At 43.5% G+C, this 14,016-nt stretch overlaps 1 protein-coding gene across 5 annotated transcripts in view; it reads right to left on the bottom strand.

Moving 5' to 3' along the window:
- The window catches only part of Kiaa0319l (KIAA0319 like), a 106,642-nt gene that overhangs the window by 21,902 nt on the left and 70,724 nt on the right, over positions 1-14,016 (bottom strand). For all 5 annotated transcript variants that reach the window (XM_036178726.1, XM_036178729.1, XM_036178727.1 and 2 more), the window contains 4 exons: positions 13,742-13,839; positions 10,808-10,895; positions 9,048-9,140; positions 7,150-7,282 (listed from right to left, as the gene is read on the bottom strand). In XM_036178726.1, the coding sequence (XP_036034619.1) occupies positions 7,150-7,282; positions 9,048-9,140; positions 10,808-10,895; positions 13,742-13,839 (412 nt within the window). The remainder of the gene's footprint in view (positions 1-7,149; positions 7,283-9,047; positions 9,141-10,807; positions 10,896-13,741; positions 13,840-14,016) is intronic.

Here is a 14,016-nt window from a genome sequence, read left to right as displayed (position 1 = left end):
TCCACCTAAACGGTGCCTTCCAGCTGAACAGCCTAAACCTTCTCACGCCACCTCAGAGAGAGAGTGTAAGCGATCGATCGGGGCGTCTGGGACCCTTCCACTTCGCTGGCAGGAAGAGGAAAGGCTCTGGAAAGACACGCTACTTGTCTAGCTCTGAAAAGACACGCTGCTTGTCTAGCTCTGAAAAGACACGCTGCTTGTCTAGCTCTGAAAAGACACGCTGCTTGTCTAGCTCTGAAAAGACACGCTACTTGTTTAGCTCTCAGACACCCTGACACCTGCTGGCCTTCCTACCAGCCTTACCTTTCACCTGTGGCCTGCAGGGAGTCTGGGTACTGCAGCCTTCCAAAGAGGCACAGAAATGTGAACACATACAAGATCAAGTACTGGAAAGGGGACTGTGGCGTTTGCCTCTTTCCCTGGTCCCCTGACTTCTCACACGTTTGTGATCGGTAGCTTGCCACTGTGTCAGGAGAAGTTCCAGGAGCCAGTTCCAGACTCATGGGCTGTGGTCCCTTGTTCTGATTCACCTGAAAGGCCTTAGAGTCAAAGGCACCTGGCCACAGGGGGTGGGGAGCAAGCTAATGCCATGTAAAAGCAGGAGTGAGAAGACAAGCAAGCAGTCAAAAATCAAAATGCTACTCAGGGCCACTCTTCTATTGTAGATTAAAAACCAGCATATTACCTACACCCATTTATCCCCCAAACTGTAGGTTACCACTGTGGTGAGAAGCTCAGACTCTGATGTTGTGGAATATTTGTTTAACTATGTAAAGATGTGTTAATTTGCCGCTCCAACATGGGGCCCATGTTTTCACATAGGACCTAAGAAAGCTGGAAAAAAAAAAAGAAAGAAAGGAGCGGAGAGCGAGAGCGCCCTAAATAAACCAACAAAAAATGGATACTACTCCTTTAAGAGGCTCTGCCATATAGGGAGCACTTGAGTAGCCAGCATGTTAGGTAGAAACAAAAAGCTAAGTAAAAACGCCTGTCACCATGAGGGCACCAGCTTCCTAGAGCTGGGCAGTTAGACGCAGCTCCTGGTGGTTGAGTACAGCCCTCGGCCAGGCTCACTCTTACGGATCCCAGCGGGGCACAGCCAGCTGCAAACACAAACTTCACAGTTTAGGGTTTGGCTCCCATGGTCAGAAAAGGCTAGAGACATGCAGTAAAAACAAGTCCAGATGGAAAAAACCTCTAAACAGGTTACAATATGTTTAAAAATGTGCAGACGCTTAAAAAATAAAAGAAAATGGGTATAGTCATAGAAAAAAGTAAATAGTTGATAAATAATAGGTTTTTTTTTTTTTAGAATTTTTTTTTTAGATTTATTTATTTATTATGTACACGGAAGAGGGTGCCAGATCTCATTACAGATGGTTGTGAGCCACCATGTAGGTGCTGGTAATTGAACTCAGAACCTCTGGAAGAACAGTCGGTGCTCTTAACCACTGAGCCATCTCTCCAAAGTTTTTAAAGAGAGAGTAAAGTAATATAAAGGAAAAAAGCCACATAAAGATTGGAAATATAGGACTGGAGAGATGGTTCTTTCAGGGAACACAGGTTCAATTCCCAGAAACCACATCACAACTGCCAGTAACTCCAGCTCCAGGGGATAAAACACCCTAACACTGACATACATGCAGGAAAAACACCAATTCCTATTAAAAATAAATAAATCATTTAAAAAAAAAAAAAAAAAAAAAAGGATGGGAAATACACCGGCAGTCTGGGTCCTGTATGGTGTTATGTTGACTTTGAATTTTTGAATGCTCATGAATGAACCACAGCTGCTGAGAGACATGAGGTTGTAGAGGACTGCTGAATTACACCAGCCTAGACACTTTAGAGATGCCTTAACTTTAAAACTTTAAATAAAAAGAAGTAAAAAAAATGTATTGCGGGTTGGAGAGGTGGCTCAGAGGTTAAGAGCACTGGCTACTCTTCCAGAGGTCCTGAGTTCAATTCCCAGCAACCACATGGTGGCTCACACCCATCTGTAATGAGATCTGGTGCCCTCTTCTGGCATGCAGACGTACATGCTGTATACATAATAAATAAATAAATAAACAAATAAATAAATAATAAATAAATAAAATACATCTTTTTTTAAAAATGCTTTGCATTGGGGAAGAAGTTATGTTTTTGTTTCCACAGGAAACGAAAGGCTGTGGGTTTCTTCAAGGTTAATAGAGATTAGGTTTGATCAGGAGAGACCCCCTCCTGAAAATCTTGGCTATAGACATAAAGAAACAAAGCAAGAAAAACTACAAGACAGGTGACGTATATACCGATCCCGCTACATGGGAACAGCTCTGAGACTGGACAACAAATGTTACAACAGTTCTCCCAGGACTTGACCATTGTCTCAATTTTCTCAGGGTCCCCTAAAGGTGCTGTCGCCCCCAGACAAGAAGAAGCAACCTCAGCACTCGGGAGGCAGAGCCAGGAGGATTGCTGTGAGTTCGAGGCCAGCCTGGGCTACCAAGTGAGTTCCAGGACAGGCTCCAAAGCTACACAGAGAAACCCTGTCTCGAAAAACAAAACAACAAAAAACAAAAAACAACAACAATAAAAAAGAAATGCAGGTTGATAGTCATCTATAATAATCAAACTTGTAATGTTAGGTATGTTTTTCAAGATTAAACATAGATATATTTTAGATAGATAGATGGTCTTCAAACACTTCAAAGATGTATATTGTGGTATTTAAGATGCTTAATAACTTAAGGCTTTTCATGACAATGAGACATGTCTGCTCCTGGCAGCCCCAATCTACTTTATAGAAGGATGATGGGCATCAAAGAAACTCCATTTGGAGTTTTGTTTCATTGTAGCAAAGCTAACCATTTGGACAAGAAACTTCTCTTGCCTTGACTACTGACAGTATGCTATATAAACTGGACAAGAAGGACACAAAGGAAAGAGACTGCTGAGCTTTGCCAAAACAAGATGGGACAGTCTTCCAAATTCCGGCTTCAAAGAAGAATCTGCCAGATATTCTAGGCCTGTAGGCTAAAGACAGATGCCCTAATGTTACAGAGGAACTTTGGGTGACTGTCCAGGCAGCCAGATGTTTCTGTTTCTATAGCTTTGGAAGTTGCTTGCTCTGTGCTTCCTGTTTACTCAGGTAATATTTTATCCTTCTCAGGTCTTTGATGGAGTTGAAGACTAGATATAGTTATGGTTTTCCTTAGTTATGATAGAAGGTAAATTAGGTGTAGAACTTTGGACTAAGATAGGATAAATAATGGAGTATTTTCTCTGAATTTGCCAACAATAAATGGACTGGATGCCAGGCAGTGGTGGCACACACTTTTAATACCAGCACTTGGAGGCAGAAGCACGTAGATCTCTGTGAGTTCAAGGACAGCCTGGTCTATAGAGTGAATTCCAGGACAGGCTCCAAAGCTACACAGAGAAACCTTGTCTCAAAACAAAACAAACAAACAAACAAAAAAACCCAGCAGGGCGGTGGTGGTGCATGCCTTTAATCCCAGCACTCGGGAGGCAGAGGCAGGTGGATCTTTGCGAGTTTGAGGCCAGCCCGGGCTACAGAGCAGGATCCAGGAAAGGCACAAAGCTACACAGAGAAACCCTGTCTCAAAAAACCAAAAACAAACAAACAAACAAAAAACCCCAAAACAACAACAAAAACACAAATGGACTGGATATTGTAAATGTAATTACTTTTTTTTAAAGATTTACTTATTTATTATGTATACAGTGTTCAGTTTGCATGTATCCCTGTAGGCCAGAAGAGGGAGCCAGATCTCATTACAGGTGGTTGTGAGCCACCATGTGGGTGCTGGGAATTGAACTCAGGACCTCTGGAAGAACAGCCAGTATTCTTAACCTCTGAGCCATCTCTCCAGCCCCCATAAATGTAATTCTTACTCAATCATTCTTATTGTATATAGTCTTACTATGTTAAGGTTAAAACCTTTTATTTACACAAAAAGGGGAAATGTGGAATAGTACTTTAACTATGGAAAGGTATGCTACATTTGTTTATGCTCATTGTTTAACTATGTAAAGATGTGTTGCTGTTTCACTTGCCTTCCTAAGGCACCTGATTGGTTTAATAAAAAGCTCAATGACCAATAGCTAGGCACAGAGGGATAGGCAGGGCTGGTGGTCAGAGAGAAGAAGCAGGAAGAGAAATCTAGACTCAGGAGAACAAGGAACAAAGAGAAGGAGACTTCCAGGGCCAGGCAGGCAGCCACCAGCAAGCCAGACTGGGAGTAGGACACACAGAATGAAAGAAAGGTTAAAAAGTTCTGAGGCAAAATGCAGATGAAGAGAAACAAGTTAAAATAAGCTATATGAGCTAGTGGGACAAGCATAAGATAAGGCTGAGCATTCATAACTAATAAGAAATCTCCATGTCATGATTTGGGAGCTGGTTGGTAGCCCAAAAGAAAGTCTACTACACTTGGAAGTCAGACTACTATGTGACCTTCGGTAAATTACTTAACCTCCTTGTGCCAAACTTTTCTAATCTATAAAATAAGAATAACCAGGATTCCTGTTTAAAGGATTAAATGAGATACTGTGTGGCAAGGAATCAGAAAAACACTGTGCACACAGTAGGTATTCCAGAAATAGTTATTACTGTCCCCTTTTTTTTTTTTTTTTTGAGACAGTCTTGCTGTTTAGCCTGGTATGAGGTCTCTGCCTCAGTCTGCCAGTGCTAGAGTCATAGGTCTGCGCCACCACATCCCAGTTTTCATGATTTTAAAAAGGACCAACCTAGCCCAGGGTTAATTCTGTAGTAAGTGGGAGAATGCTGTATGAGAAACTGAAGGTAAAAACTAACCCAAATTTCGCCTTTCAACCAATGAGACGGCTCCAGGCTGTACTGGAAACCACTGTCCCTTCCTCTGCATAAAGAGCCAGTGAGAGCGCCACCACATCGGAGCACACATAAGGGCAGTTCTAGCGTATCAACTCCTGGAGAGGGCAAAAAGGCCTCGCGCACACAGGTAAGCACTGGAGAAGCCAGGGAAGTTAGACACACAGCTCACCTCTTCAATGGGATAAGGAGCTCGCTGCTCTTCCTGGATCACTAGGAATGATGGAGTTTTACACTCTGGTGGTCCTTTGCTGTCTAATGAGACAGGCTGTGGATCTCCCAGAATTTATATTCTTACTTATCCAAGACCTTTTCCCTTAAAACTTGAGCACTGTTTTTAGAGCATAAACCCACTCTTAGGAGAAATGTCTCTTGTGCTTTACAACAGCCTAAGTGACTTCTGTGTCATCTGAGGGCCAGGCCAATCCTGACACCACAGGCCTATTTTTACCTTAGTCAACCTCCCTAGACCCTAAACCTTGGACACTATCTCTGAGTCAACAGTACCCATTTTTTTTTTTTTTTTTTTTTTTTTTTTTTTTTTTGGTTTTTTCGAGACAGGGTTTCTCTGTAGCTTTGGAGGCTGTCCTGGAACTAGCTCTGTAGACCAGGCTGGCCTCGAACTCACAGAAATCCACCTGCCTCTGCCTCCCGAGTGCTGGGATGACAGACATGCGCCACCACTGCCTGGCTAACAGTACCCATGGCTTGTGAAAGAAGCCAGATGTACTTTGTGAGGAAACTCAATGCAAACATGTCTTAAATTGTTGTACTCTTAGGACTGAGTTAATTGTTACCTGAATACTTTTTCCAAGAATTGTGCTGTGCTTAAATACAGCTAAAGTAACATGATCTGGGCCAGAATGTAGAAGTCCTGGTCCAGCACCAGTTACAATAAAATCAGGCTGAGTCGAGTTTCATTCTTGTCTCTTTATGAATTGCCTGCTATAAAGCCTGCAGGGGAATTACCATGAACTCCATGCCACCAACAATGTCTAGAACTCAATAATCCTTAGACTCATGGAGGACAGGTATCCAGGCATCAGTCAAACCATGACAGGTACTGGTGAGATACTGAGTACAAGAGAGGAGACAAGTCATACTCTGGACAGATTACAGGTGTTATGAATTATGCACACGTGAGAAACCTCCAGCTGGCTGGGCCAGGGTATCATACTCATGCAGGGAACCATGCTGGCATGCTGGACAGATGCACGACATGTGGGCATGGCGGCGGCAGTGGTGGTTAGTAGTTCACAACCTAGACTCTATATTCATGTGGAGGGTTTATTATAATAGAGAGATAAAGAGAATGATAGGAAAGACAGAGACAGAAAGAGTAAGAGGGAGTTCGAGGGGTACACACTCGTGGGAGGGAGAGAAGGAGAGAGGGAAAGAGAGGGGAGGAAGGGGTAGAGTTTTTTCTTAAAAAGAGGCTTTTACATTAGGACACAGGGTGGTGCCAAGGGATGGGTCAGAATGTTAACAATGGGGCCTCATGGGAAACTGAGGTCTGTAAGGTACAGATTAGAAAGGGATTCAAATAGTATATATTATTTGATACTCTGTGTGTATGTGTATGTGAGAGAGTGTGTAAAACAGTGTGTGATTATGAGTGTGAGTATGTGTGTGAGACAGTATGAGAGAGAGAGAGTGTGTTTGTGTGTGTGTGTGTGTGTGTGTGTGTGTGTGTGTGTGTGTCATATCCAGGAGAGAAGTGAGATGAGCCCTGATTGGAGGATTAGAAAATCTTTTGACTTCTATCTATGTGACCTCAGAGGGGTTACTAAATACAAACAACTTCTTCTTCCCCTACCTTCTGCATAAGATGCATGAGACTCATGACAAGTATACTGAAACATAAATTATGCAAATATAAGGAATGCACTAGAGTCAACCTAAAGGCTTATAAAGCACATTCTAAATGTCAATGCTAATTCTTCAAAGGACTTTCTTTGAGTCAAATTTTCCAAAAAGTCCCAATAAAGAGAGGTTCTACAAATCATCTTCAGACTGCTGGTAAGAAGTAAAGCTGCTGGCCAGGTGGTGGCGCAAACCTTTAGTAACAGCACTCATGAGACAGAGACAGGTGGATCCCTGTGAGTTTGAGGCTAGCCTGGGCTACAGAGAGAGTTCCAGGGCAGCCAGGGCTACACAGAGAAACTCTGTCTCAAAAACAAACAAACAAAAAAACAGAAGTCACCACATGGCTGAATTTTCCACCAAACCCAATGTGAAGGGACATTTTCAAAGTCACTCCTACAAGGTCAACTTGAAGTTGAATCCTAATTTACCTGAAAGTGTAGTTCCCGGGGATGAGCTTACTTAGTTTTAGTATGGCTGTGTCTTCAGAGATCTTTACTTCTCTCAGAGGCCCCTTGAGCTCCTCCCAGTGGTACTGGACAATTTTATCGTCGTCAGTGCTCTCTGGATCACAAGGAACATCAGTTAGGACACAAGAATGTTGGGCCTTGGTACTTACCCAGTTTACACAAACCAAGCAGCCACAAGGAGAGCTCAAGCTGGGAAAAGTAAAATGAGACTCTCCAAAGCAGTTTTTCTCCAGGAATACTGGTTCAGCTGGCCTCTTATGAATGTTCTGGTATCATTTCCTAAGGACTCTAACATAGGAAATCTCATTAAAATGCTAGGGTATGAGCCGGGTGTCAGTGGCGCATGCCTTTAATACCAGCACTTGGAAGGCAGAGCCAGGCAGATCATCATAGAAATGAATTAAAGTATTCTAAATGGACACCAACAGATACTATAAACAAACATACATTCACACCATGACATTCCATACTCAGCAGAAGTCATCTTTGAAAGTGGGATAAGCATTTCATGCACTGATTAGACAAATCCTCCCCACCCAGAGCCGAGCTCCATCACAAATGACAGTATATGTGACATGTGGGAAGATGTTACACACTCAGTCTCCAAACATGCAAAACAACTCTCTACAGTGCCATAGGCAACAATGCCCTGGCTGTCTGGAGGACAGGGAGACATGTTCTTCATGGCATCTTTACATAGCATTCAACTTTGACCTTCCCAACTATAAAGCAACAAACAATGTCCAAACCCTCCCACCCCTTCCTTTGACACCTGCTTCTTCCTGGTCCCTTCCTCTTAGCAGAACCATTGACATAAAATGCTTATCCTCTGTCCTCTGCTAGAGCACAGGCTATCTTGGCTAAAAAGTGAGTCAGTGTGCCAAGACAGGCAGAGGGATGGGAATGGAGCAGATCAGAGCACAGGAGAGAAACTCCCTGAACACTTTGGGTTGGGGCTTGGTTTTTATTCTGTTTCCCAGTTCTGGGGACTAAACCAGCTCTTGTGCATGCTATGTAAACACTGCACCACTAAGACACAGTCCAGAAACCTCAATCCACAGTCACAATTAATAAAGACCCAGAGGCTGGAGAGATGAAGGTTCCAGAGCATATGCTGCCCTTCCAGAAGACCAGAGTTCAGTTTCCAGAATCCATATGGGGAGATCACAACCATCTGTAACTCCACTCCATCTAGGGAACAGAATGCCTCTGGCCTCCTCTGCACCCACATGCACACACACACCCCTACACATAATTAAAATAATAAAAATAAATCTTCAAAAATCATTAAAAGGAAACAAAAACAAACAAACAAAAAAAGAACATAGACCCAGGCAAGGTGCACAGTGAGTCTCTCCAGGAGCTGACAATAGCCTATGAGGCAGTGATGTCTCATAGTGTTGAACACTTTTTTTTTTTTTTTTTTTTTTTTTTTTTGTGGAGCTGAGGATCGAACCCAGGGCCTTGCGCTTGCTAGGCAAGCACTCTACCACTGAGCTAAATCCCCAACCCTGTGTTGGACACTCTTAGGGCAACCCTTTCTGTTACTGATGTAGCCAAGAACTTAATTTCAACAACTAAGAAAGGAAACCATCTAAGCAAATATGAAAACCAGCCCATTTCAACTAAAGTAATTCTAAATATATTTTAGAATTTAGAATTTAGAATCCCATTTTCTTAGTAGAAATGTTGCTTCAAACAAGATTTTAACTGGCCTGACTGGTAACTGCCCAATCAGTTGCTTTGGATGGCTGGTCTTTCTGTAACAGCTAAAAAGACTGACCTAAGCAGAACATGGACACAGCCGGCCCTGGAGTTCCCAGTGACCACCGCTCTAGTGCACTTAGACAAACACTCACGACTGCCATCGATGATGGTTGAAGTTGTTGGCAGCGAGATCTCCTGGAACCTGGGTGACACAATGGCAACAGGAGGCTGATTCTTACGGGGCTCTGCAAGGAAGTGACCCAGAAAGAAGTCGGGAGAAAAGTTAAAATTGTAGGAGGGGTAAGGCATATATCTGTGTTGATTACAAACCATTTTCAATGGATGGCTGAGAATAAAGTACCACCAGATGGGAAAGGATCAAGACCAGGCCACCATTGTAAGGAGAGACACCTGGTCAGGCCTGTTCCAAACCTAAGACCATGCCAACACAGAGCCTGCTAGCTATGTGGCATGGACTGACCTTCAACTCCCAAACCTGAGAGCTAGACTGAAATACATGCATCACTACATGGCCTTGTGCGGTCTTTCCATGTATTGAGTTTACACAAAGTGCATGGCTACCAATCACTACTTTAGAGTTAGCCCAGCTAGAGGTGGATGGAAAGGAACACTAAAGCTTAGCAAGCAAAGTGTCCTTTGCACACGTCTGCTGAAGAGATGCCGTGACCTCTCAACTGTCCAAGTTGGCTATGTGAGGCTAATATGGCCAAGGGAAAGGAAGGTCACAAACTACTCTAGTCCACCTGAATGACTGCAAGATGTGACCAAATGGTCTTCATGCTGACCGTGAGTAAAGACAGAGTCTTCATGCTTTTCCTGCCATGCTGAGGATAACACACAGCTACACTCATGCTAGTCAAGAGCTTCACCATTGAGCTACTGTCCTAGTATGCAGGTCACACATTCAATGTCTGGTGAAAAGACTATTTTGGCCCAAGGAATAAACTATTGCCAACAGAGGAAGAAGGTGGCACTGACCTGTGCCGGTGTGGGCACTCACCTCCAGTTTCTTGCAAATGTCTGTCCAAATGCAAACTATGATACCTGACTATTGTTCTGCAGTCCACCCACAGGGCTCATTTCAAGAGAGTGACAGTGTGGAATCAGGACTGGGTTTCCAATGTGGGGAACTGGCAGTGCTTTAAGGAGGCCACTTGGCTGGTCACTTGGCCAGTTCTCCTGTGTGTTTCTCTAGGGCTTCTAGCTCCCTTAGATTTCTTAATTACAGAACTAGTCATCTCTCAGTCCTGCCCACTTGGAATCTCATTGCTTGGGCCTTAGGGTACAGACCAGTGGACTAATGTTCCCATGCCCAGCCCAGTGCACTTTGCTACAATTACTATGCTTGTTAACATTTAGGCATCTGTACTGGCCTGCCCTTAGGGTCTTGACAGGATACATCCTCAGCTGCAGCCACTAAGAGCCCTGCCTGTGCACATTCACTAAGTTTCCTTATAAAAGGTGGGCCTTACCACCTTCTGTCTCTTTTTTTTCCTTCACTCTTGTCCCCAGGGACCAGTCTCTGTCTCCTCCTCTGCCCTTCCCCCAATAAACCTCCCATGTGAGTCCTGTTGCATGGTTTGACTGGAGACAAGGTTTCTCTGTAGCTTTGGAGCCGTTCCTGGAACTCACTCTGTAGACCAGGCTGGCCTTGAACTCAGAGATGCACCTGCCTCTGCCTCCCGAGTGCTGGATTAAAGGCATTCACCACCACTGTCTGGCTCCTTCACGCCACTTTTAAAAACAATAATGCTGGACTAGGAATTGCCCAATAAATATAATATGACACCCACGGGGGGGGGGGGGGGGGGGGGAGAATAGGAATCTAAAAGCCTGAGGCCAAACCTCCCTCTTAGGAGTCCTGCAGCAGGAGCATGGGGTAGAAACATACCTGGCTTCACTGTTACGTTCACGTAGCCTTCCCCATGGGCATTCTGACCATCCACAATCACCTTGAATTCATACAGGCCTGGAGTCAGCTAGCAAGGGAGACAAGATCCTTTAGATAACTACAAGGAGCAGAGGTCATGTTTACGACAACAGAATACTAGAGATTTCCTGGGCTGAATCCTACACTCTTTTCTTGCCCTATTTTCAAAGTGGAAAAAGTAAAGTAGCTAAATGGATTAAAGATGGGTTAAATTAATAAGAAAGACAGTTTTTACTGCAGCTCTTATTACTGGCTACATCTAGAACAAAAGAAGCATTTCAGTGTCTCTATACTCCCAGTTTCTTCTCAGAGGAGCACTAAAGACCCAGCCAGCCACTTCACAGATATGAAATTAAAACTCAAGTCTTCAAGGAGAAACATCTTGTTACAAATAAAAACAACAACAAATGGAGGACTAGTGAGATGATGGCTCAGTGGTTAAGAGCACTGGTTGCTCTTCCAGAGGTCCTGGGTTCAATTCCCAGCAACCACATGGCAGCTCACAACCATCTGTTAACTCTAGTTCCAGGGGATCTGACACCCTCTTCTGGCCTCCTTGGGCACCAGGAATGCAAGTGGGAGAGAAATATATATGTAGGCAAATCACCCAGATATACAAAAATTAATTTAATTAGAAAAAAATAAAACAGCTGGACATAGTGGCACCCGCCTTTAATCCCAGCACTCAGGAGGCAGAGGCAGGTGGATCTCTGTGAGTTCAAGGCCAGCCTGGGCTACAGAGTGAGTTCCAGGACAGCCAGGGCTACACAGAGAAACCTTGTCTCAGAAAACCAAACCAAAACAAAACAAAACAAAAAAACCAAATCATGCTTAAATATCTGATTTTTGCTGGGCAGTAGTGGCGCACGCCTTTGATCCCAGCACTCGGGAGGCAGAGGCAGGTAGATCTCTGTGAGTTCGAAGCCAGCCTGGGCTACCAAGTGAGTTCCACAAAAGGTGCAAAGCTACACAGGGAAACCCTGTCTCGAAAAAAAAAAAACAAAAAAATAAAAAATCTGATTTTTTTCCTTCTAATTTCCAGCAACTGTGTAAACACAATTCAAAGAGAAAGCTGAAGTCACCACTGTGCACTATCATCCCAACAGTGAAGTCACCACTGTGCACTATCATCCCAACAAGCCCATCTTAGTGTTCGTCCATCTCCTTGACCATATACAAAAAATAGTTTTATCCAGCTCATTGCTTTTTTATCTTTTTTCTTTTTTGTTTATTTGTTTTTTAGCACTCTTTTTAAATATAATTTATTTACTTTTATTTTATTTGTATTGGTGTTTTGCTGCATGTATGACTGTGTGAGGGTGTCAGATCTTGAGTTACAGTTATGAGCTTCCATGTGGGTGCTGGAAATTGAACTCAGGACCTCTGGAAGAGCAGCCAGTGCTCTTAACCACTGAGCCATCTCTCCAGTCCCCTATTTATTTTTTTAAGATTTATTTATCATGTACACAGTGTTCTGCCTGCATATATACCTGCAGGCCAGAAGAGGGCATCAGATCTCATTACAGAGGGTTGTGAGCCACCATGTGGTTGCTGGGAATTGAACCCAGGATCTCTGGAAGAGTAGTCAGTGCTCTTAACCACTGAACCATCTCTCCAGCCTTATTTTGTTTTTTTGAGACAGAGTTTCTCTATGTAGTCCTGGCTGTCCTGGAACCTGCTATGCAGACGAGCCTGGCTTCAAATACAGAGATCCACCTGCCTCTGCCTCCTAAGTGATAGGATAAAAGGCATGGGCCACCACACCTGGCTTCAGCTCATTTCTTCAGAGCCAAACATTACCTGTCACTATCCCAGGCCAAAATTCAGTGGTATTGGGGCCTAGCTAAAATGAAGGTGTCAAACTCTTTATTGTTCTTTATTCTGTTTATTTAGCATAAGTAATGTCCCTGGTTATGATATAGTCTCCTTAACATTCATCTTAATGACTGTAAAACAGCACATGAATATATATAATAACTCACACAAGCATTCCACATTGTTAGGTACTTGGGTGGTTTCCACATTTTTGTTATAATTAAAATGAACATCATGGAAGAAAATAAAGATTTCCTTTTTTTCATCCCTTTTGGGTGAATACTAATCAGCCAATCTCTCCTCAAAATGCTTTTGTCCCTGGCTTCCTCCTTTCAACCTTGCTCCTCCCATGCCCTCTGCCTCACCCTACACACCCCCCACTGGCTGCCCTGAGCTATGACTACAGTTTCAATTTTAGGCAGATATACAAATTTATCTCTTGACCAGACTTATCTCTTGGTCTCCAGTCCTTTCCTCCAGCTGCCTGTATGTACCTCAAATCACATACTCTAGATGAATCAATCACCTATCTGTAAATCTCCTTCAAACCTGTTTTTTTTTTCTGTCTTCCTCATTTCCTCTACCCCAAAAGTTGAATTTTAAAAGCTAGAATCATTCTAGACTTCTCTCTCCCCAGTACCCTATCCAGTGTCTCAAACTCATTTGCTTGTCTCCATCCACACCTCTACTGCCTTGTCCTTCATCCGCTCATCACAGCTGTTAGGAATGAAAGTGTGGGTTTTGGGATGGAAAGTTGAACCCCAAAGGGACTACTCCAGCAGATGCAATCATGTGGACACAAATAACCTCGCATATCTCTGGAATTCTGAGTTGTCACCTCACAGAGCTGTTGAGTGTGTATTTTCAGCCATCACTAGCATGCTGGTACAGGTTCCTCACAAGCAATGAAAATTTGAGAATCATATACTAAACAAACACTGGCTGTCCGCCATGGGGACTTTGGAATGAGTCACAACTAAAAGATTGTTCTCCACTTAAGTGTGGACAGGAAACCCTGTATTCTGTTTCAGAGAGTCATCACCTCTGTCTTGCCCTGTAAGGGAAAGGAAGCAAATTCACCTTGGACAGTTGGAGGATCTGGGAGTGTTTCCTTTCCATCTCTCCACTGTAGTCTCTAGGATGAGTAATCAGTTGCCAGTCGTAGGTGTAGGTTTCTCCTATAGAAGGGCAGTTAGAAAAACCATGAAAACACGCACCTACACACCAAAGGCTGCCAGTAACAAGTCGCTTGCTTCTACAGCCTGCCAATAAGAAACCTCTTTTCAATCCTGACAAAGCTTTAGTTTTAACATTCTACCCCAGAGCCAAAGCATTTCCTGAAAGGGTCCTGTTGA

This window comes from Onychomys torridus, chromosome 2, assembly GCF_903995425.1.
Source record: "Onychomys torridus chromosome 2, mOncTor1.1, whole genome shotgun sequence".
NCBI lineage: Eukaryota > Metazoa > Chordata > Mammalia > Rodentia > Cricetidae > Onychomys > Onychomys torridus.
This window is presented reverse-complemented; position numbering and strand designations above follow the sequence as displayed.